The 25,819-nt window shown below is 38.0% G+C and overlaps 1 protein-coding gene across 1 annotated transcript; it reads left to right on the top strand.

Annotated features, from left to right (window-relative positions):
• The first annotated feature begins 104 nt into the window (after nt 1-104).
• LOC135472983 (probable ATP-dependent RNA helicase DHX34) lies at nt 105-25,694 on the top strand. The gene is made up of 28 exons (XM_064752739.1): nt 105-903; nt 1,371-1,453; nt 1,704-1,838; nt 2,766-2,857; nt 3,435-3,572; nt 4,352-4,486; nt 5,469-5,523; nt 6,006-6,073; nt 7,298-7,447; nt 8,500-8,625; nt 9,302-9,457; nt 9,708-9,815; nt 10,029-10,125; nt 10,961-11,108; nt 12,046-12,112; nt 12,332-12,439; nt 12,777-12,866; nt 13,265-13,450; nt 14,709-14,864; nt 15,318-15,413; nt 16,011-16,157; nt 17,693-17,847; nt 18,654-18,764; nt 19,160-19,281; nt 19,707-19,877; nt 22,043-22,148; nt 24,182-24,333; nt 24,901-25,694. The coding sequence occupies exons 1-28, from the start codon at nt 215-217 to the stop codon at nt 25,056-25,058; spliced, it is 4,005 nt and encodes a 1,334-aa protein (XP_064608809.1). The 5' UTR covers nt 105-214; the 3' UTR covers nt 25,059-25,694.
• Nucleotides 25,695-25,819: the final 125 nt, after the last annotated feature.

Below are 25,819 nucleotides of genomic sequence, written 5' to 3'. Positions count from 1 at the left end.
GCAGCAATGTATCTGATTAATTCGAAATTTAAGTTTTAGAGAGGTTATTGATTAGTGTAGCCGGATGATTGAGAGCGAGGCCGTGATGGCGGCGCCCAGGAAATCGTAATGGAATTGACATCAGTCAAAGCCAATCGGTGTGCTACCCTAACGTTGATAATAAAGACTTAGCATGTGAAAATGGTATGTAGACAGGACAATCCCAACCATCGCAATGGAATCCAAATCGGGGACACGCCACAAAGGCAAGCATAGTGACAAACGAAGGAAACGAAGCAGACGACACAATTCATCACATAGTGACAGCGAGTCGGAGGCCAGTTTCCGAAACCTCAAATCTGACAGCAACATTATTCGCAGTCGAGGAAGAGAAGAGCGCAAAGATGACAAAATAGGTAGAGGGCTTTATGATGACAGAGAGATTAGTTCAAAATACGGAGTGAGGGGGACTTCGGATCGTGACAGAGAGCCGTGTGATACAGATGATGATCATGGCGGAGAAATTAGAAATCGACATGGCGACTATGAAAGATTTGGCGATCGCGACAGAGAAAGAATTAGGGATCATAGCAGGGACGTAGATAAGGAAAGAAGTCATGGTCGGAATAGAGAAAAAAACCATATTCACAAAAAGGAAAGAAATCAAGATCGCCACGATGAAAGAAGTAGAAACACAAGAAGTCCAACTTCTGAGAGAAAAATACGTCAAGATCATAGGAGAAAGGGTTTGGAAAGTAATCAGGAAGAAACTTCAAATGTGTGTCATGACAGCTCAGACCAACACCAGGACAAATACAACGCTGATTGTGCTACAGAATTTGAATCAGATTTTGACTTTGACTACACACAATACAAACATTCCCTGAACAAGATCTTCTTCCGTGATCAAGATTATATTAAACGGTAAATGTACCTTACATTATAAATATAGGATAAATTTACAGCATGCAAATATTTAATCTACCCTACTTTGTTGTTTTGAGCTTTGAGGTCTTCTGCGGTAAATGAAACTGCAAACATTTTAAAGAATGTTAACCATGATCTCTACAACTCTTGCTTTAGAAATAGTCTTTTGGAAGATTTTCAAAGATGTGTCTCAGCTTTAAGAAGAACGCCCACAGTATTGGACAGGCAGAATTTGTTTTTCTGTTTTTCAGTGTGTGCTTTGACTAGACAGTAATGTGCGTCTTTATACTATTATGTTTGGATATTAAGAAAAGTGCAAACAAAATTTAAAGCTGTGAGTCTTTTTTTTTTGGCATTATTCAGATTTATTGCCCCAATTAAATTTCATAAGAGATCACTTTTGTATATCAAATGCATGCACATGGCAGTGTGTAATTTTGAAAAAATGACTTGCTGTGTTGCAGAGGAACTCCGGATTATGATGACTTTTGGTTGTTTGCAGCACGTTTTCAGGCATTCCAGAAAAAGAAAGCACAGAGACAAATGGGTTTGATACATTGTTATATTCTTTACTAACTGCATTAACTGTCAATGAACACATTACCAGTTTGATAAATTTTAAAATTTATTAAACTAAGCATAACATTTAAGCATGTGAAATAAATTTCATCAATATTGAAAGGTCAGTGCTCCTAGTAATTTGATTTTTTTTTCATTTGGCGGCATGAAGGGACCATGATCTTTTAACATATAATGTTTTATATTCTGAAAATACAGTAAAATATTTATACTCACAGGGACTGGGAAAATGGGAGACCGTGGAAGTGTGAGTAGCCTGGGGATTCCCCTGGTTTATGATAACAGACATCGCATTAACCTGACCCTGGTGACCAAACATGCCGATGATTTCATTCGTCACGGCAGGCTCATAGGTACTGATTTAGTTAATTATGCAGCACCAATTAAAATTTTTGTTTTATAGGCAGAATGAATCTTTTTCAATGTAGAAGGAGGGTAGAAAAATAAAAATCATTTGATTTGTTGGAAATGTTGACTGTCTCAGCAATTGTTAAAGAAAGGTTCATTTACCATTTTGTTTTATTCCAGGTTTGGATTTTTTAGTGTCGCCTGTAAAACATAAAATAAGACTGGTGTTGCATCACTGGTGTTTTTTCCTGTGATCAGGAAATGATGAGACCGGCCCCAATAGCATAGTTGGTAGAGCATCTGCTTTGGGAGCGGTAGATCCAGGGTCAGTCCTGGATTGAGTCACACCTAAGACCTTAAAAGGGGAAGTTGTAACTTCTTCGCTTGGCGTTCAGCATGAAGGGGATAGTGCAACAACTGGTTGATCAGTATAATGGCTTGGGCGGGGAGCCTTACTTGCCTTCGGTAAGGTGTCTCAGTGAAGCAGCACTAGATCAAAGAGCGGTGGAAATCCGTCCTGCAACAAGGCAGCATATTACATGCACTTTAAGGATTCCTGTGTCGTCACATAAAATTGGAAAGTACGACATTAAACCCCAAGCACTCACTCAGTCTCTTATGAGATTATGGTCTGGTTTATGGGATGAGGAAACCAGGCTGACACTGGAGGAAACCTCCAAAATTCCGGCCATATGTCTTAACATTTGTAAATTTTTATTACTGAAAAGAACTTTAAGGATTTTCAGAAAAAGCACACCAGTGAGTATACAAAGTAAGCTTGAAAACTTGTAAATTGAATGAACCACAACATAAGGGTCTTCAAAATGAATCAAATCAAAAAGGAGGCCAGAAATCATACAACAGTAACGTATTTACAGCTCAGCTTTCACCTTCGTAATTCCTTACATGTCTTTATGTGCTTATTAATGTAGATGCTGATGTGGAGAAGGAAATTACTGTCAACAGAGTGAAACAGTTCAAGAATATGTTGTTATGTTACATTGATTTTAAACAGAAAGAAAAGGTAAGTAGTAAAGTTTAAGACTGTTTGATGTTTTTTTTTTTTTTTTCAGGCTTCAGCATAAAGTTGTTGCCACAAATTATGTCTTGGCCTTTGTTTTAACATTTGACACCAAGGTGCTGTCAGAAACTAAGGCACAAAAGTGGCAGGCAAGAAACGCAGTTTGGAAAGTGCCTTTATGACTTGTAAATAACTGCCTTACACACAGATATATACTGCACATGTATGTGTATGGACTGTATAAACTCACTATAAAGAAGTTCCTAACACCTTTGTGAAATGACTGAGTGTTGACTTTGTTATTAAAACAATAAAGTTTTCGTCTTTGCTGTAGCCGAGCCTTAAACATGTTAAGACATCAGGGCGCAGTTGTTCAAAAGTGTATTGGCAGTTAAACCCAGCATTAACTTTAGTCTGGGCTATAGCCTGGACGTTAATTTTGTTATCAGGCCAAGATTGGTATTAAGATTTAAGCCTGGCTTGACTTAATACACTTCTGGACAACTGGCACCTGATATTTCAGTGGTTTTCTAATGATCTTAATAATACATGAAATGTGAATTTCCTTTTTCTTGTAAAGTTGAGTAAACTCATGAAGATACGTAAAGATCAGAAGACTTTACCCATCTACCAGTACAAAGAAATGATTGTCAAGATGGTGAAAGAAAACCAGGTGGTGGTTGTGGCTGGGGATACAGGCTGTGGGAAGTCTACTCAGGTAAGGCCAGTATTAAAGGATGATGAAGAAAAACAAGGTAGTGCTTGTGGGTGAGGATACAGGTTATGGGAGGTTGACTCAGGTAAGTACAGTATTTAAGGATGATGAGGGAAAACAAGGTAGAGGTTGTGGCTGGGGTTAAAGGCTGTGGAAAGTTGACTCAGCTAAGTCCAGTATTAAAGTATGATGAAAGAAAACCTGGTGGTGGTTGTGGCTGGTGATACAGACTGTGGGAAGTCTACTCAGGCAAGTCCAGTATTAAAGGATGATGAAGGAAAACCTGGTGGTGGTTGTCAGTTTTGTAGAGGGGTGTTTAGGCAAAAAGTCTAGCCATGTATTGCTGCTGAGCATGTGCCACACGTTGACATTGCTACCTTGAAACCCACAATTGTCTCGGTTAATCTTCAGTATAAAAATCGTTGCTGTACCTAGAAAGAGTGGCGGTGATTTAATTTACTTCTGTTATTAAAGCCACAGTATAAATGATAAACATATATTGTTTATAGCATTCAGAAGATTTCTTTTTAAAAACGCCACAAGTTATGAATAAATATATAGAATTATCCAGTCAAATTCTGAAAATATTCTATTTGCGTATGTGTTTACTTGAGAAAGACATAGCCAGAAAATGTTATCTTATTATATGTTTTGCTTTCAAATACTTTATGTGCAATAATGTATTCAGCTATACTGCAGTCAGAAAAGACAAAAAGAAACATAGAATTGTAATGGACATAAACGTATTCTCACATGTACATATTTTGTAATTTTTACCACAGGTGCCTCAGTACTTACTAGAGGGTGGCTTTACAAAGATTGCTTGTACACAGCCCCGGAGGATTGCCTGCATATCCTTATCTAAACGAGTTGGCTTTGAGACGCTAAACGAGTACGGGACGCAGGTGGCTTATCAGGTATGATAGGGCATGATTTTCGTCTGATTTAAAGGTTTTTAATTTTTTTTATGAAATCATGTCATGCTTGTGAAGAGATACATGATAAATGTGCTTGACATATTGTTTTGTAAGACAGGCCTCATCTCCGTTCTCGGCCCTGCTTGAGAATTCTCCATTCCTCCTGCCTTTAAGCTGACAGCTATACGGAGTAGACGAATGTAAAGTACACTTCAGTTGAGTTTGAGACTTTGTCAGAACAATTCAGAATTGTTGTCCTTGGCTGCCACCACTAGGGAGTGCTGAAATAGAAGCATGTCATACATTGTGGTCAACTCCAGGGTTGTGCAGTGACCAAGGAACCTTTCACCAATGTTGTCACTGTGAGTTCAAGTCCAACTCATGCTGGCTTCCTCTTCAGCCGTACATGGGAAGGTCTCTCAGCAACCTGAGGATGGTCGTGGGTTCCCCCAGGTTCTGTTCGGTTTCCTCACGCCATATTGCTGGATGCTGTTGTATGTGAAATATTCTTGAGTACGGCGTAAAAGACCAATCAGAAAAATAAATAAAGTAAATAAATGTGTGGTCGTCAGGCCCAGAAAAATGTTTAAAGCTGTGTCTAACATTTTCTTGGAGATTGTCTACGACCAGTATGACGTATGTATGTGTATGTCATGTACACGTAGGAGAGTTTGTCACAATCTTCCCGTTGGTCGGAAGATTACGCCAGCACTGTTGTCTTCTCAAGCCACAATATTGACAGCAAAAACGTGGAAAATTTGCGATTATGGCACAAAATTAGTCAAATAAATAAATAAATTGAAACCACAAAAATAATATTTGTTTATTACACACATATTTCAGTTATTACCTTTTTCCTGTTGATTGACTTATTTCATTGGTATTTTTTGTGACTTATACGATGGCAGCTTTTCCTGTTGTGAAAGCCCTTAATGAGTTATAGTTTCTTTCCTCTGACACATGTAACATTTCTTCAATATAGGTTCGATTTGAGAAAACCAAGAGCAGGTTCACAAGAATTCTTTTCCTGACTGAAGGTATGCATAATTTTGATATCTTCCAGCAGTTTTCATAAATTTATAACTACTTTTTCTGATTCTTTCCAGGGGGATTTAAATTTCAGAAAATTTTAACCATCAGTTAAACATATTTAAAATCACTCCCTTGATTTTGTTTTGCAATGGCTTGTCATCAACATTCAGGAGAAACTTTGATTATATTTCAACACGATTGTTACTTTATATCTGCTTTTACTCTCTAGAGCTCTGTGAATAAACTCATGAACAAGGTACATGTAAGTTTGTTGTGCGGAAATTTTAACATGCAAAATTTTGATGAAGTTACGTCAGTAGAAGTATTAATGAGGGTACCCTAATTTCACATGTGAAAGAGCAACTTTCATTTTATACACTTTTATTTACACTTTTTCAATTTATACACCTTTTTAGCTTGATTTTGGAGACAAATGGTTGGGTTGGCCAATTTCAGGGCTTCACAAGAAAGACTATTTGGTTTTCAGGTCTGTTGCTACGCCAGATGTCTACAGATGCAGAACTCTCACAGTACAGTGTTATTGTAATAGATGAGGTAAATATACTGTTGGCATATGGATGTGCTTATGCAGCTTAAGTGGGGTTCTTGTCATAGTGGATTGGCCATTGACAGATAGAAAACCACTGCTCAGATCCAGCTCCTGTGGATCCAGCTGTGATTTTAAAGCTTTAAGTTAGAAGGACTGTTATGCTTGCTCTCGTCTCCCAGTAAAGACTGATGCTGTAGAAGACAAAAATGGTCCTGATAGTATAATGTTAATCACAAATCAGAAAAGTGAATGAAATAAATTTTTTTCATGTATTTCAATTATTTTAGCTCGCCTTATGAAGTGAGGAGAAGTATTATGATAGGAGGATCAGATGCTGTCAGTGGCAATGTCAGCGTCCAGTTAAAGGTTTTGGCAAGTTTGGCCAACAGATACACAGATAGCTAGTTGTCGGTAGCGATTTGCATATCAAGGAACACCACAGATGTCTTTTACCTCATAGCTCAACATTTTTCTCAGAAATTCTTGAAATGCTGTACTCTTGAGTACGATATAAAGCACCAGTCATATGTCATAGCTTAGAAACATTTTTCTCAGCTACTAACAGGGATACAATTGCCTCCCATAGTACATGGATTGCCAAATGTAGTTTGCGATTGTGTCCTTTACCACCACAATGATTTACAACTCCATAACATATGAAGTCAATGCTCTCATGCATACAGTAAACAGTCATAGGTGTGACAGTATAATAATTTTGGTCTGTCTTGGCCATTAGAGAGGACATATCTGTTTATGACAGTGTCAGTCTTTCAACTTTGGTTTAGAGGTCAATATTTAAATGTATCAGATGACTTGAATGTTATGCAGTTTTACACCTGCTCAATCAGGTGAGCTGTCCGTGTTCCCTGAATGCCTTGTTTATTATGTTGTAAAGTTGAACATCCTGACTTTTTCTGCTGTTCTATTGTTCAAGGTGGAATGTCATCTTATCATGACTGAGGGTAATTCATTTCAACCCAAACTGGACTTCCCCATCTAGTTAAAATAAAAGTATATCATAATATACATATATCAAATGGGTTGTTTATAACTGAAAGATGTGTAAAAGATTTTTAACCTGAGAAAGTAAATAATCTTTGAAGTAGAAAGCTTACTACTACTAAGTATTAATGATATTTTATACTCCAGAGATACAAATCCTGTTAAATGCAAAAGTCACTCTGCAAGATCACGCTGTAATCTAGACTAATAAAAATGTTTACTTTCAGGTTCATGAACGCCACATTAATACTGATTTTTTGCTGGGAGTTTTGAAATGTCTTCTGCGTCAGAGAAAAGACTTGAAGCTGGTTTTAATGTCAGCCACAATCAACATCAACCTGTTTAGTGGCTATTTTGATGAGGCACCTGTTGTCAAGGTATATCTACAATGACTCATTTGTTAGATTTGTTGGAAAATAATGCCTGACATGAAATTTTAAACATTTACTGAGTGAAAATATTGAGCCACATGTAAGTCATATTAGTTACACGTACTTTGATGATGCCCTCTGTTGTCAAAGTATATGAAGACGTAGCGAGTTGAGGTCCCGTTCATGTTGGCTTCCTCTCCTCTCCTTCGTGGGAAGGGCTGTCAGCTACCTGTGGATGCTCCCCTGGGATCCCACCATAATTTAGGCCGCAGTTGATTGATTCATGCTAACAACTCAAGAAAAATATTTATATTGGAAAAGTCATATGTCAGACTTAAGGGTTTCCACTGAGTGCGATAATCGCCGAAATTCCCACAACAGTTCCCGCAACGGCACCCGCAGCAGATTACTTCTAATATAAATAAGCACAACTGTCTGCACTAAAATCTCAGCGGGAATCACACTTTAAATGGCCGCAGCGTTTTCCACATCCAGTCACTTCTCGACCGATTTCACTGCGTTTCCTGTTGTGTCTTTTGGTTTGATTGACTGGTAGAAATTGTTGTGTATTGAGCCTGGACATCTATACATTATTTAGTCAAGTGTATCTGAAAACATGACAAAGTGAAAGATGGACGTAAAAGAAAGAATAATTTTGGAAGTTGAAAAAATTCATTGCTATTTGATAGGGTGAATCATAATTCCAAACCGATCTTTCATGTCGATTATTGAAGTAGCGAGTAGAAATGTGCTTTTCCCACACTGTGATTTCCGGTTAGAACCACATGTGGTGGGAACACTTCACCATGCCTTAAACGCTCCTGGAGCAGTGGAGGGAAATGCAGCAGTTGTGGTAGAAACAGCCCTTTACATGGAAGAAAAGATTGCACAATATTTGTCACCTCAAAAGATTGAGCCTTGTAAATTGCTTTTTTTCCAAACATAATGATTATTAGGTAAGTTCACCTCTGGTGAATATCTTCAGTTTCAAATGACATGATATCACAATTCATGTCAGTGACTGATTGTGACCTTATTTTACATGTATATTTTTATAGGTGCCCGGCCGTTTATATCCAATACAGTTGGAATACTGCCCAATCACAAGAGACGAGTTAGGAGGAAAGAACCAGCGACTTGACCCTTCACCTTACCTCAAGATTCTGCAGAGAATTGACCATAAGGTAAACAGTTATGATTCTGCCTTAATTCCTCAGATTTTCATGAAGCCAATTGACCTCTGACCAGTAAGATCAAAGAGATCTTACTGGTTTGGCTGAAGCTTTATCTCAGGCAATTTGTAAAGTATCTAGTGAAATACAGTGCTTTACTCACTGTCTTCAGCCCATTACATGGAGTGAAAAATCATTGAAAAATATTCTTGAGTAAGGCAACACGTGTTATTTATGTGTGTTTTGTATTTATTTATTTGATTACGCCATACTCAATAATATTTCACTTATACGATGACGGTCAGCATTATGGCGGGAGGAAACTGCTCAGAGCCCAAGGCAATCCCACGGCCATACGTGGGCATATCTGCCAGCAACCTGCAGAGAGGAAGCTAGCATGAGCTGGACTTGAACTCACAGGGACCGCATTGGTAAGAGGCTCCTGGGTCATTGCGCTGCGCTGCCGTGCTAACTCCCTTGTTAACAGATGCCCTTGTATATTCGTAGTATTAAAGCACTGGTTCGGTTACCTCAGTGAGTGCCTGTATGAAAATACTTAATAAATCGTCATATTGATCAGTAATCTTATGTATGCGACGAAATCCTTTTTTCAGAAGGAAAATTTTATCATAATCTTAAAAATCAGACCCACTAACAGGTGTTAGTTATGGGTGACTTGTATTTCTAGTATCCGTCCAGCGAGAGAGGGGACTTGCTGATTTTCCTGAGTGGAATGTCTGAAATCATGGCCGTTGTGGATGCCGCTAGGATGTATGCGCAGAAAACCAAACGCTGGATTGTGCTGCCTCTGCACAGTGCACTCTCAATTGCTGAGCAGGACAAGGTATGAGGGAAAGAAATCCTGCTGAAATGACCATAAAGTGATTAATCTTTATAATTGGCTGCCCTCACAGCATGTGACCAGATTACATGGCAGAGGAATGTTACCAAAAAGTGTGTGGGGGGGGGGGTGCAGATATGAAACTGGCATAAGTCATGGGCGTGTAACTTCCATGTAAAATAAAGCTAGGTGATATTTAATGATCTTAATATGAAATGTTTGAAAATTATGACCTTTCTTTTTTATTGTGTAGGTATTTGACATTGCCCCAGAAGGTGTTAGAAAGTGTATCGTGTCTACAAATATAGCTGAGACATCAGTGACAATAGATGGGGTGAGATTCATCATAGATTCAGGCAAGGTAAGATTTATGTGGGCTGCTTCTGCTATTACTTTGTCATCTCCAGACAAATATTTTCTGTGCTCATGTATCTGATGGTAAAAGAATGGGAACATTGGTTTTCCCAGGGCTTTCCAAAATTGCCTGTGTCATGTGTAAAACAATTTGAGTGTAGCTTAAGACATCATTCATGTGAATAAATGCTTCAGTCTTCATTTCGTTTGTTTGTTTCAGGTGAAAGAAATGAGTTTTGATCCAAAGTACAAGATGCAAAGGTTACAGGAGTTTTGGATCAGTCGTGCCAGCGCTGAGCAGCGAAAAGGAAGAGCAGGTTAGAATTAAATCGAGCTAGAATTAAATCCAGTGTTTACGATGTCATTTCCATACAACTAGGGAAGAATACAGCTTTTCAAATAGAGTGCTAGAATTAAATCCAGTGTTTACGATGTCATTTCCATACAACTAGGGAAGAATACAGCTTTTCAAATAGAGTGAGTGAGTGAGTGAGTGCTTGGGGTTTAACGTTGTACTTAACAATTTCTCAGTCATATGATGATGAAGGAATCCTTATAGTGCATGTAATGTGCCTCCTTTTCGCAGAACGGATTTCCACCGCTCATATCTAGTGCTGCTTCACTGAGACGACTTACCGAAGGCAAGTAAGCTGCCCCGCCCGCGCCATTATACTGATATGGTCAACCAGTCATTGCACCAGCCCCTCCATGCTGAACGCCAAGCGAGGAAATACAACTTCCTCTTGTAAAGTCTTAGATGTGACTCGAATCAGGATTGATCCTGGATCTACCATTTTCAAATAGAAGCTATAAACATAAAGATGTGCTCCAAAAAGTTCTCTACAGATAACACAATGCAATTCTAGTACTAATACCACAAACTGCCTTATGGTTTGCCATTGATGCCCCTGGGGAATGGTTGTGGAACACTGAAAGAATGTTCCAGTTGGCTAGAATCTTGCTACTAGTGTCCTTGTAGGGAGCCTGTATGGCACTGAAAAACTATACTGCTAAGTTCGTACAGCATAGTACCCTTGCTAGAAAATTCTTTTGTTTCTTGTCCGACAAGATTTTTTTTATGAAATTGCAGTATGTTTAGATCAGCATTCATATACAGTCATTTTTCTGTTCCACACTGCTCTCACTCAACAGGTAGGACAGGCCCTGGGGTCTGCTTTAGACTGTATGGAGAGGCTGACTACAATGAGTTTCAAGAGTACTCCACCCCAGAGATACAGAGGGTGCCCATAGACTCTCTCCTGCTACAGCTTATTGCCATGGGGCTGCCAGACTCCAGGAGGTATTTAGCTACACTGTCATCACTGCGTGTTGGAACAGTGGTGTTGGTTCTGACATACTGGCTACCTGTAATAAGCATAAATGTAAAACACTTTTATAATTATCATTAATTTTACTCTTTGTACTTTGGAATAGTATTTTCATGAAACTGTGGATACTTTGTCGTCATAATCATGTTGTATTTCTTGACTTATTTGTTTTGTAACCAGTGTAGAGTAGATTTATCACCTTTATGTTTTACTTTCCTTCCATCCGAGGGTCTCAGGAAAAAGTCTTCTTTGATTTTATGTCACCGTCAGCTAGCTTGAAAATAGGTGCCTGACATTTTTGGAAAAAAAAAGGCCTTGGATAAATTAGTAAAACCCATATTGTCCTGTTACATAATATTGAACTTGGATTACATTGGGTGAAGTAATTTTACACCAGTGTTTATGGAACTGGGAAAATATGGATCTTACCACTTTCTCCAAAGGGGTGTTTTAGAAATTATCAAGCACCTATTTTCGAGTTTTAAGGCATCGGTAAATTTTGTAGCAGGTTGAGAATGTCCGGGATAGTCCACAAATATTTTGAGTTTCTTGACACTTTAAACATGTTACTTATTAATTTTATTGTTTTTTAACAAATGTTGTAATAAAGTTCAGTGAACTGTTAGGATGAAAGTGAAGTTGATAGGTCAAGCAAATCCTATCTTTTTCTTTACTAGCCAAAACAAAAAAAAATTGCCTCTGACCTACCCTATTTTTCTGATTGTGTTTGGTTACCCCAACAAAGAATTTCATTCTGAAGGCTGGGCATAGGCTTGTCGTCCTTTGATCTTTAACTTGAGAATGGTTACACGACGTAGGCAGACATGAAGCAATAGAATAAATACATCAACCACTATCAACAATTGGGCACAGGTAGATGTGTTTGCATTTTTGTTTGTTTTTTCTCAGATTCCCGTTTTTGGAAGCCCCAGCTATGTCAAGCATAGAAAACTCCATCTCTATCTTGAAAGAACAGGTAGGTGTATTTCTTCTATAACATACATTTTGTTCATAATGCATCTGTGCAGATATATTTTTCAGTGCTTTCATGTTTACATACATGTATTTAAAATATTTTGTCTCATTTGACATGTTTGAAAGTATCCATGACCAAAATAGTATTTGAACGTAAATTAAAAAATAAACAGATCCTTGTATACCTGTATCACCATACATCCTGTTGACCTCATTTTAGGGTGCCCTGACAGAAGATGAGACACTCACCCCCATTGGTCAGATGTTATCAAGGTTGCCAGTGGATGTTGTCATTGGCAAGATGTTAATAATGGGATCAATATTCCATGTAATTATCTGTCTCAAAGCACCTTATTTCTGTCCGTGTATTTTTGTGGAATTTCTTGTTTTTTTACACAAACATCCAAAACACTTCAGAGAAAAAGCATTCATGTACTTCATGATAAAACAATTTATATCACTCTAGATAATTAGAGTGAACATTACTGTCATTTATAATCCTAATGTTCATGTAATACCTTTTTCTTGTGAAATTTGGTACACTATATGATATCAAGATTAGAACTGGTCTACATTGATAACATCATATTTTTATTTTAAGTGAATTCTGACGCGTGTAGATTGAATGTGCATTATTCTTAGTTTGATGTTTTCTTCCTCATCAGATGATAGACCCTGTGTTGTCAATAGCAGCCGCCATGAGTGTTCAGTCACCGTTTACCAGCAGTAGAGGCCACATAGACCACGATGCTGCTGTAGGTTCTTTTGTCTCACCATCAACATCTAGTCAGAGTACAAAATCCATCCCATTCCATAATTTTGTGTAGGATGTACAGACTTAAGCTGGACAAAATGTTTATTCTACATCTGGTCATCTGAGAGTAAGCTAGACAAAATGTTTATTGTACATCAGGTCACCTGAGAGTACAACATTTCTTCTCAGGCATAGTAATTTATGTTTACACCATAAGTATTGCAAAATATATTGTATATTACACCACCATTATTGAAGTATAAGATATTTATAGAGTGAGTGAGTGCTTGGGGTTTAACGTCGTTCTCAACAATTTTTCAGTCATATGACGACGAAAGATATTTATAGAGATTTGCGGGATATGTGTGGTGAATCTATAAATTTTTCCTCCATCGCCAGGCATCTCGCAAATCCCTGGAGTCAGAGCATGGGGACCCGTTCACCCTGCTAAATGCATTTGACGAGTGGATACAGGTGAAGGCTGAGGGGCGTGGCACCAAGAAATGGTGTAGGAGACGGGCGCTGGAGGAACAGCGCTTCTACGAGATGACCAAACTCAAGACACAGTTCAAGGAACTATTGCAGGTACTGCAGTTCAGCCATTGGGGTTCAGACGTTTTGACCACTTGTGCATACTGACCAAACTCTGTCACAAGAAGACACATTATTTATTCTTCTGTCTAGACTATCCAATTTTACACCAAGAGCTGGTGACTGTTGAAGCTGCGTGTTGGAATCTAGTTCTTGCTTGTCCTTTTGTAACTTTACCTCAGGAGGTTTGTGGTATGTGCTTGGGGAAGTACAGTGGTTTTCACAGGTCTTGTCGGTTTCCTCCACTTAAATAGCTGATCCTCATCATGTAAATGAAATATTCTTTATTGCATCATAAAAGATCAAATAATTTTATAAATGAAATCAAGTTCAACTCTTTGACTGTTTGTGCATTAGCAGGCCACTTTGCAAATACAACTCCTTAGACAGTCAGACATGTCATACAACATAAAGTGTCTCATATGAAATCAAGGTGTAAATATCATATTTGTGTAAATGTCACATTTGTATACATCGGGATGCAAAGGTGAAGTTCGTGAACATCAAGGAGTAAAGGTCATGATGGTGTAGAGGTGGCATCAATACATCTTAGGGTGTAAGGTCATAATGGTGTACCTTTAAAGGTCAAAATATTGTACGTCAGGGTGTAATGGTCACATCAGGGTGTAAAAGTCACATCAGCCTGCATCAGGGTGTAAAGGCTATTTCTATGTACATCATTGTGTTTAGGTGACCTCAGTCTGCATCAGGGTGTAAAGATCATTCCTGTGTACATCTTTGTGTTTAGGTCACCTCAGTCTGCATCAATCTGCATCATTTCTGTGTACATTGTGTTTAGGTCACATCAGTTTACATCAGGGTGTATAGGTGACAAAAGTGTACATGAGGGTGTAATGGTCATATTGGTGTACATCATTGTGTTTGGGTCACATCAGTTTACATGAGGGTGTAAGGGTCACATAAGTGCACATCTGAATGTAAAGGTCATATCGGTGTACATAATTGTGAATAGGTCATATCCGTGTACATCAGAGTGTAAGGGTCACATAAGTGTACATCCGAATGTACAGGTCATTTCGGTATATACCCTTGTATTTAGGTCACATCATTGTGCAAAGGTCGTTTGTGTGTATATCATTGTGTTTAGGTCACACCCATGTACATCAGGGTGTAAAGGTCATTTTGGTGTACACCATTGTGTTTAGGTCAACTCAGTGTACATAAGGGTGTAAAGGTCATAAGGGTGACAATAAGGTTAACACTCAGCATATTTGTTCCTCCCTGCCCTCAGGACCATGGGTTACTAGAGAAGCTTGCTGAGACTCAGAGGTACCACAGCAGTGAGGAGAGACGAAAACAACATGGTGACAGAAAGAGGCTTGGGCAACTTAAAAAGGAGCAGAGGAAATCGTCCAAGAGGCGGAAAGTCCTGAAACTAGAAGATGATGTAAGTTCTCAGCATACGTTGACCACACTAAAATCTGGCAAAACTTAGTGCTGTTATGCATTTCTAGGAGCTTTGGGACAGTTTCATATGCAACTTTCTGAAAAGGAGAATTTTTTTCTGTAGACGTCAGTTCATGTGAAGCCTCACAATAGGACTACGTTTATGGAGAAAAATATTTGTTTTTATACATGTGGTTTTGTGAAATGGCCCTTGGCTGCTAAATTAACGGTAAATTTTCAATGAACAACAATTGCATTGTTAGTGAAACAAATGTTAGTTTTACAAAATTTGCAGTCCATTTCTTTTGAAAACATCGTGAAACATTACATTAACAAAGTGTGGCAGAAATATTAAAATTAGTTTTCGAACATGTCATTTTAACTGTCATTGTAATATAATTTGTAAGATTGTAAATTCTGTTGTTTATTTCCTTGCTGTTTAATTCTATTTCAGGATTTCACAATTAGTGGAGGAGAAGAGGAAGAAGATGAGACAGACGCCCTGAAAGACCTCGAGTTCAGGCTGTCACATGATTTGAACAAACTTCAGGTAATCAGCCGGATTGTGCTTGGTGTGACTTTCATCATAATTTTTATTCTGATGTCTGTCGACATGAATTAGTTTCCCATAAAAAGTAATTGTTTCATTTCCAATTTGTCTTGACCCTGAGATATATATTATTGGAGATCACAGTTTTAGTTTATTTAGCTTAATGGGCTCGGCTTATAGTCCTGGCATGATTTAAACAGGACTACATGTAACAGTGGTTAAACAGGCCTTTTCCAGCTCTTGCTGGTTTGACTGCTGCCATAATTCAGGAGGTGTGTTAAACTCGGCATACACAGGAGCTTAAGACGCTCAACTGGTCACTCATAGTTCCAGTCGCTGATGGCCGTGCGACTTGAAGATCGCCTTTAAGAATGTAGCCAGTTTAGTCACTTTGTTATTTCGCATACATGAGCGCTTAGGACCACATTCACATTCAGGTTTACCATGTGAGTTTCTGCCTTAAAAGTTTACCACTCAGGAGTATGTGGTACTCGTGTTGTAGATCGTGTTGGTTTCACTTCAGTTTGAAGAGTTCTCAAAACATGAAACCGTCTGCATGAAACTTGATGGCCATGTTTATTTTTTATGTTTTAACAGGAAACCTCAAACAGAAGCCGTCATTTCACTCGGCGAGATATTAATTTACTTAAGATAATATTGAGCTCTGGCCTCTACCCTCAAGTCGCCATCGCTGATGATTGCAACTCCTTCAAATCAGACTCAGAGCAGGCCTTCCACACAAAGGTAGTAGCTTTAGTTTTGTTTGCTATGTGACTAAAGGTTTAACCTGACTTTCTATCGTGTGTTTCAGTGATATCATGATGTCCTCTTGTAGTAAGCTAATTTCATTACCAACATATTTTAGTGCTTCATCACTGGCATGTGATGCAGAGAATGCAAGATAAGATGTCTACACAGCTGAGCATGATAACAATGATAATAAGCTTTATGTTTGGAGTGTAAAATACAAAAGTATAAATTAGGCCAAGCCTGGAGGACCTGTATTCATGTCTGATAAATGATCAGACATGAATACAGGTCCTCCAGGCTTGGCCTAATTTATACTTTTGTATTTTACACTCCAAACATAAAGCTTATTATCATGACCGAGGAGGTTAGCATGCCAGCACAGCACAATGACCTAGAAGGCTCCCACCAATTGGGTCCCTGTGAGTTCAAGTCCAGCTCATGCTAGCTTCTTCAGACCATGGAAAGGTCTTCCAGCAACCAGCGAATGGTCGTGTGTTTCCTCAAGCCTTTGCCCAGTTTCCTTTCACCATAATACTGCCTGCCATCGTATAAGTGAAATATTCTTGAGAACAGTGTAAAACACTAATTAAATAAATGAATTGAGGCCCTTATAACAAAAGAAGAAAAAAAAAACTACTGTAAAGAAAAAATATGGATGTGATATTTTGTCACTGATGCCCTCTGAGTCACTACAGACCACTATAGAATCTGATGTTTTAAAACCATTTAACTTGGTTGGAAAAATTCTGAAAACAAATCATACTATTTTCCTGGATAGCGTTTAATGGTCTTTGATCTGAAAATACTTCAATGTAGCCTTTAAACAAGATAATATAAAATAAAATACTGAGAGCAGAGCTGTGTAATGGGTGATGACCCAGTACCATCCTCTTACTCCCTCCTCTGTGAGCTGGAAGTTTTAAAAAAACACGAAAACAAATGGATATATGCAGTGATATCCCACAGAAAGTTTAAAAAGTATACATTTTTTTATTTGTTCTGTGACACAATATAGATATCACAATTCGAAGTCAGCAAAATCGTGTACATTGAGGCACACAGAAAGCACAGCCATGCTACTAGTTTTAACCAATCAGACATGAGTTATTTTCATAACCCAATGATGCAGCTATTTTCTGTATAAATCACCCAAATCCTGTTGTTTTAGACCACGTGTGTTGGGTCTGAGTAACGCAACACTGTGTTTCCAGCTTCTCTAAACATGGTGCTTCCATGGCCTCATAACAAGTCCTGGTTGGAAGTTGATTTATGAAGTTTCAAAGGAATGAATGAATGATTATGGCTTAACCCCGCATCGGCAATATTTCAGCCATATCGTTGTGAGAGTTTCGAAGGATGTCAGAAAACAATGTCTGTGTCTATTTTGGACTATTCCCGCCCCTCTTCCAAAATAACTCAAAGTATATTATTTGTTGTCTTTTCTTTTAAATTCATAGTCCAAAGTGAGTAATGTCTCATACCTTGATCACCTGTGCGACAGTTATGATTTCTGATGTTATCTGTTTCAGAGTAAACCGTTTGTTCTGCTGCACCCAACCAGTGTATTTGCTTGCCAGCCTGACTTGTTAAAACCCCAGATAGATGTGGACAGTGAGAAGGGACAGAGTGGCTCCAGCAAACTGGAGGCCAAAATGAGCACCAAACATGAACTTCTCACCTTTGTGTAAGTGTAAAGTTATTGTTGATGCATTAGTGACTTTTCACTTAGTTGTGTGCACTTTTATGGATTCACTGTGCTCTTGTGGGGATTTCTTTTTCTTTTTCCAAGGTTGGACATTCTGCAGCAGTTGTTTAAGGGCACAGGACTGTGTAATAATACAAATTTTGTAAAGGAAAGTAAAGAAACAAAAACTGCAGTTAAGCAACTGTAGATTTGCTGGACTGAAAAAAGCTGACATTAGTTCCAGCCCCATTAAGTTTACCAATTAATAGCCGCTTGTGTTAACATGTCAATCAGTAGATCTAACATTTGAATATCCGTTTGATTAAGTATGCGTCTTAGCCGACAGTTGAAGTTTTGCGTTAACACAGACAGAAGACTAAACCGCCAATATGGCAGATCAGAAAAGGCCATCCTAAGTGGAACTAGTTAGGTCACCTGTAGCTAGTATAAACATCTAAACTGACCTCCAAACCGGCCGCAAGTCTCTAGCCACAATTTTTTTGTATTCTAACCTTGACTAAAAAATTAAGATCAGAAATTAAAAGACAAAACTGAAAAATCTTCTTACCTATGCATAGTCTTTTCTTATGAGTGGTAGACAGGGAGAGCAAGTGGCACCTGAAGACACAGATTTCTTGAAGACACAAAGCTTTTTCAAGACAAACGTGCTCTCCCTGTGTCTTCCAAAAACATTTCCCATTTCTCAAGGCTGTTTCCAAGGAACTATGAGTGCTTTGTTTTTGTTGTATTATTTGTAATCCTGTATGATCTGTACTTACTGTATACTTTTGTCTGTTTGTGGCCAGGTCTCTGCTGGAAACAAACAAGCCGTACTTGGTAAATATCATGAGAGTACCTGCCCTACAGACTCTGCTTCTCTTCTCCAATGCACTGGATACTAACACCGAGTGCTCCAGGTGAGTTTGACACTAACACAGAATGCCCCAGATGATTTTGACACTTACCCACTCTGCTCCTACATGTAGAGGAGTTTGAGACTACTACAGACTGCTCCAGGTGAGTTTGATACTAATATAGATTACTCCAGGTGAGTTTGACAATAACTCAGGCTGGTAGAAGTAATTTTGACTCGAGCACAGATTACAAGAAAGTTTGACACTAGTGCAGAGTGTTGCAAATTTGATACTAGACTAGTCAGCAAGTCAAACAATTTAACAACTTTAGATCTCAGTTTTACAAGAAAGAACCTGTTAAGCATTATGCGAGCTTATAAACATTTTTTTTTGCCGTATCTCAGAATTGCAAATTGAAACTTGCATATTATCAACTTTTTACTGCTTTCTCTGTACAGGGTTGTGTGTGATGGCTGGCTGGAGATTCGCTTCAAGAATGATGAGTCTATACAAGAGGTCTTGTCCAGCGTGGTGAGACTGCGTCAGACCTGGCACAACTTGCTTCAGCTGAGACTTGAAGGTATGAGGCAGGAGTTGAAATCCACTCCCAGTTATTTTGTGCTTTAGAAGCATGGTCAGTTCTATTACACATTTGGTGTGCATGACAAATTTTGTGTCGCTTGAAATGTAAATGTTTTATTTTCAGCACCCCAGTGCAAAACACGGCTGTAATTTATGGCAGATTATCTCATCTATTAAAGAATGATCAAAAAAACAGTTCTCAGCTACGGTGTTTTACTGGGAACTGTGAGAATTTTTAGACCAAAGAGAACTGTTACTGATATAAACCCACCTGATACCACTATTCAGTTTATAAATTGTAGGAAGAAAAAATGGATTTCTTTGTGTGTTTTTGTAAAGTGCTGCTATCTCTCAGCAATCAAGTTTCAGATTTGCTGCTTTTTCCTTTTGTGTTGTACAGTAAAGGGAACTTCTCTATTCCAGACACGTTCTTAAATTTTGAGGGAGAGAGAGAAATAAACCCCAAGGCCAGAAAGTTGGAGAGAATTTTGGCTGAAAAGTTGACAGATTTTCTCAGCAGTAAAGTGTCCTATACTGTCAGGAGGGTGCTGGCTGCGGAGAAGGAACGCCTGTATAGAGGCCCAGGTGATACAGGTATGGCACAGACTGACAAATTAGTACGAAGTGAGAAACCGAGGATTTACCAAGCAGTGAGAAAGTGAAAGATTTACAAAGTGATGAGAATATGAAAGATTAACTAAGTGATGAGAACATGAAAAATTTAATTAGTGATGAGAATATGAAAGATTTACCAAGTGATGAGAATATGAAAGATTTACTAAGTGATGAGAATATGAAAGATTAACTAAGTGATGAGAATATGAAAGATTTAGTAAGTGATGAGAATATGAAAGATTTAGTAAGTGATGAGAATATGAAAGATTAACTAAGTGATGAGAATATGAAAGATTAACTAAGTGATGAGAATATGAAAGATTTACGAAGTGATGAGAATATGAAAGATTAACTAAGTGATGAGAATTTGAAAGATTTAGTAAATGATGAGAATATGAAAGATTTAGTAAGTGATGAGAATATGAAAGATTAACTAAGTGATGAGAATATGAAAGATTTACTAAGTGATGAGAATATGAAAGATTTACTAAGTGATGAGAATATGAAAAATTTTATTAGTGATGAGAATATGAAAGATTTACTAAGTGATGAGAATATGAAAGATTTACAAAGTGATGAGAACATGAAAAATTTAATTAGTGATGAGAATATGAAAGATTTACTAAGTGATGAGAATATGAAAGATTTACTAAGTGATGAGAATATGAAAGATTAACTAAGTGATGAGAATATGAAAGATTTAGTAAGTGATGAGAATATGAAAGATTTAGTAAGTGATGAGAATATGAAAGATTAACTAAGTGATGAGAATATGAAAGATTAACTAAGTGATGAGAATATGAAAGATTTACGAAGTTATGAGAATATGAAAGATTAACTAAGTGATGAGAATATGAAAGATTTAGTAAATGATGAGAATATGAAAGATTTAGTAAGTGATGAGAATATGAAAGATTAACTAAGTGATGAGAATATGAAAGATTTACTAAGTGATGAGAATATGAAAGATTTACTAAGTGATGAGAATATGAAAAATTTTATTAGTGATGAGAATATGAAAGATTTACCAAGTGATGAGAATATGAAAGATTTACTAAGTGATGAGAATATGAAAGATTTAGTAAGTGATGAGAATGTGAAAGATTAACTAAGTGATTAGAGCATGACAGATTTACTAAGTGATGAGATAATACAAAATTTACGAAACATTGAGAAAATGAAAGATATACTAAGCATTTAACAAATGAAGGATTTACTAAATAGTAGGAGAGTGAAACATTTATTAAGCATTGAACAAGTGAACAGAATTACCAAGTAGCGGGAGAGTGAAACATTTATTAAGCATTGAACAAATGAAGGATTTTTCAAGTAGCAGAAGTGAAACAAGTGAAAGATTTACCAAGTAGCGGGAGAGTGAAACATTTATTAAGCATTGAACAAATGAAGGATTTATCAAGTAGCGGAAATGAAACAAGTGAAGGATTTACCAAGTACCAGGAGAGGGAAACATTTATTAAGCATTGAACAAATGAAGGATTTATCAAGTATCAGGAGAGTGAAATATTTCTTAAGCATTGAACAAGTGAAGGATTTATCAAGTACAGGGAGAGTGAAACATTTATTAAGCATTGAACAAATCAGGGATTTACCAAGTAGCAGAAGTGAAACAAGTGAAGGAATTACCAAGTACCAGGAGAGGGAAACATTTATTAAGCATTGAACAAATGAAGGATTTATCAGGTACCAGGAGAGTGAAATATTTATTAAGCATTGAACAAGTGAAGGATTTATGGAGTACAGGGAGAGTGAAACATTTATTAAGCGCTGAACAAGTGAAGGGTTTACCAGGTAGCAGAAGAGAAACAAATGAAGGGTTTACCAAGTAGTGGAAGTGGAACAAGTGAAGGAATTACCATGTGCCAGGAGAGTAAAACATTTGTTAAGCACTGAACAAGCGAAGGAGCAGTGTACAATAAATACTGTTGGTGTATGCATACGAATAATGTGAAAGTATATGTAGATAAAATTTTAACACTACTTGTGTAGACAGCGTATAGTGCAGATTTTGTCTATGTTGCATGTAACACTGTTACAGGATGTGTCATTACTGACATTAAGAGCAGAGTTTGTGAGATTATAAAGGATTCTGAAGTTTCTCACCAACGCTGCATGTTATTTTACAGGTGTGCCTGACAGTAGTGACCTACTTAAACTAGCCGTTGATAACACTGCTAGACCTCACCCTGTGAAAGGAGGGACACAAGTCAACCATTACCTCACACTAGGCTGGTATGTATACCACGGTAAATAACCTAAACTTTTGCACATAAGTTACTGTCGTTTACGTTCGGGCGATCTGATTTGGCGGCAAGATGACAAAATAGAGTGATTAGCACCACAACTCCACCTCCTCCCCCACCTACCCCCGTCCGTTTCATTACCCTGCATGGCACTTGACAAACGTCACAGACAGTGAGGTGCGCAGGTCTCCTGACCAGTAGAACATGTACATTTCCAAATATCCCCATGAAGGAAATCGAAGAAACATTGCCTGAAATCATGACCACGCCAAACAAGGAATGAACATGCACAATGTAGACGAAGCGATTATTAGGGTTAGGCCTATGTGGAAGTCACCTCCCACTATTACCTGGTGAACTGTTGTCTGTTGAGAGCCCTCATTATGCAAAGAATATGTGTACAAATGTATTTCAGGTAAAAACGAATTTTATTGGGAGATGAGATTTGTGTGAGTTGTTATCACATTAGCAAAATTCATGTGATCAATGGGTGGACACTTGGAAATTTCGAGTCCTGTGATTGTAAGTGGCTTGTATCTACATGTAGATAAAACCTTTCGGTATGACTAAAATTTTATCTGAGGGGACTTAAATGTTAAGTAAACTAAGCATTCATGTTTACGAAATATGGGCAGAAGTCTTTCAAGTTACGCGAGAATTAACATGAAATATTTAGCTGTAGCTGTGCAAGTTCACGTATGTAGGTGTGGCTTTGATCGCAATTTGACATCTTCATCTTACTGGTTTGTAAGTATGGATTCACGATGTGCTGATTTCTGCTACAGCTTTGTATACGGAGAGCCCTGCAGTTTAAGAACAGATATTTGACATGACACTCCACATGCGTAAAGGTACTGAGTAATCACTCTTAATCTCCACAAAGTTTTCTCCTAAATTCCCACAAAATAGTCACAAAATAACAACCAACCTGTTGCAAAGTGAATGTACTAAAATTATTTTCATTAAAACTGAGGAAAACTGAACTACCAGAACTGTTGCTGGTAGGAGCATGGTCTAACTGCTCAGTGAAGCATGAGCTTGTTTATTACATTCGTGAACTGTCAGTATAATTCTCTCCTGATGCTCTCCCACGGCACTCGGTCAATAACAAGCACAACAAATGCAATGAATCCTGGGATACACTTCCTGATTCCCGCAGCGTCTCTTTAGGTCATTTACCGTACTTGAAAATGGATTTTATGAAATGGGGTGAAGAAAAAAGTCATAAAATTACCGTGATATCTGTTTGACACTATATAATCACCTTTATACAGTGCTTACATCATCGCGACATTGAGGACCTGGGTTCAATCCTGAAATCGGTAATATCTAAAACATTAAAATTGCCAATTCGTAATTTTACACTAAGGATAAGGGAAAGGCAAAGCAATGAATCAGGACTCGGGGTCAGTATTTTGTGCTTACATGAGGCGCCATGCATGTCAGGTGATGGCTCCGTTTAGAGTCGTGTTTCAGTGAGGCAGCGCCTGTGATATGCTGCCATTGAGACAGGCCTGCTACAGTCTGATGGAGACGCTGTTGTGATATAACTTTGAGACTATTGAGTGGGATGTAAACCCCAAGCAAACAATTAAGTAATCCACTGGTACATAAATTAAGCCTTTGTTGCCTCATTGCCAAAGAAAAAACTATTTTAAAGTCCATATTTCAATAGGACAATTACTTTCAGAAGCACTAATAATGAAAGATACAGAACGCAGCATTTACCATACAATTTGGTAGCTACCAAGGATATTTACTTATTTCATTAGTGCTTTATGCCATACTCAAGAATATTTCACTTATACAGTGGAGGCCAGCATTATTTTGGGAGGAACCCGGGCAGAGCCTAGGGGCCATGTGAAGGTTGCCGGTGGATCATCCGAAGGTTGCCGACAGACCTTCTATGGAGATTAAGCCAGCAACATCGTAAAATGTAACTATTCATCTTCTGATTGTTTTTTAATGCGGTTTTTCTTCTCTTTCAGTTTACTGGATGATGCTGTTTTTCTTCTCTTTCAGTTTACTGGATGATGTTTCTGCATCAGTTTGGGGAGAATACACATCACACATGCAGAAACATTGGACTTGTCCTTCATGCAACACCAGCATGATTGTGTCAGTGGTAGAGAGACTACAACATGAGGTGGAGTGTCAGACAACGTTTGGGGGAGGTAAGGACCTAACTTAGAACTTCATGTAACACCAGCATGATTGTGTCAGTGGTAGAGAGACTACAGCATGAGGTGGAGTGTCAGACAACTAGGGGGAGGTAAGGACCTAACTTAGAACTTCATGTAACATCAGCATGATTGTGTATGTGGTAGAGAGACTACAGCATGAGGTGGAGTGTCAGACAACATTTGGGGGAGGTAAGGACCTAACTTAGAACTTCATGTAACATCAGCATGATTGTGTATGTGGTATAGAGAATATAGCATAGGCGGTGCTTATCGGAGATGACATCTTGGAGGGCATCTTTAAGAATCGATATTCTGTCCATGGTCTGATACTTTAAATTTAAACATCATGGCTTGATTCCTCATTTGACATTTTACATAGATCACTTGCCACAGTTTTGTGTTTCATCCCACCTCAAGTGAAAATATATGCTGAATCACTGTACAGATTTTCTTGTTCATTGATGTGTGGACAAAAGGTTCATGTTAAAACTGTATAACTCCAATCATCTCAGCATTACCATAGTTTAAAAACTGAAGAACCCATGTTTCTGTTTCTAGTTACACTAGAAGATACAGAAAAAGAGGCTGAGAGGGAGAGAGCTAAGCAGATGAATCCGCTGAAGAAGTCCTACTTCTGCCCAGACTGTGATAAAGAATACGACTTCACAACAACGGAAATTCTTAAACATAAGAAATCTCATTTGACCAGTAAATAAGTGAAGAGCTGAGGACATACGGGTTAATTGTGTTTTTTGGGTTGCTTCAGCTGTATATCAACATGCTTATCAACACACCTGTACAGTTCTATGGAGCTACATGTATTTGTACTGTACAACCCAGAAAGCGTGATTTGCAGGTGTCAGCACTATTTTACATGTGCTGTGTTAAGGAGTGCCATATACCTATAATTATCACTTTACATTAAGTTAAAATTCCTCTTGAGCCGACTTTCTGCAGCCAAGCGACATCTGACCAGTAAGGTCACAGTATGGCTCTGCAATTCAGATGCAGCTTTAAGTGTGGAGGTTTGTCAGGCACTAATTAGGGTAGTGCATGGTGGTTTGCTGCCGCCATCCATAAAAGTAATTACCTGAATAATATGAGTGAAGAATTCTGAAATATATTGTTAAGCATAAAAATCGGATTACTCCGTTGAACATTGTAAGTCATGTACATAGATAATTGAACGAATAAATCAGAAGGAATATTAGTGAAGGAAGTGTGTGAAATGATTCCAATTAGCTGCTGTAGAACTAAGATATGTACATGTTTGAAAACTGTTCAAGTGAAAAGTCTGATAACACAGTCTAGCTAACTAGTTTGAAGACAATTTACTGGAATGTGCTTTTGTCTGACTTTTTAAAACTATAAATGCAGACATTTTTACGACTCCAGTTGGTGGATGAATTTTTTGTATACGGTCGAGTGGCTTTACGCCTGGCTTAGAGCTGGTATCTGGCACCGGAACAGGCTTGAT

The sequence above is a fragment of the Liolophura sinensis genome, chromosome 8 (assembly GCF_032854445.1).
Source record: "Liolophura sinensis isolate JHLJ2023 chromosome 8, CUHK_Ljap_v2, whole genome shotgun sequence".
In the NCBI taxonomy this organism is placed as follows: Eukaryota; Metazoa; Mollusca; class Polyplacophora; order Chitonida; family Chitonidae; genus Liolophura; species Liolophura sinensis.
Note: the sequence above shows the minus strand (reverse complement) of the source record. Positions and strands in the feature narration are given on the sequence as shown.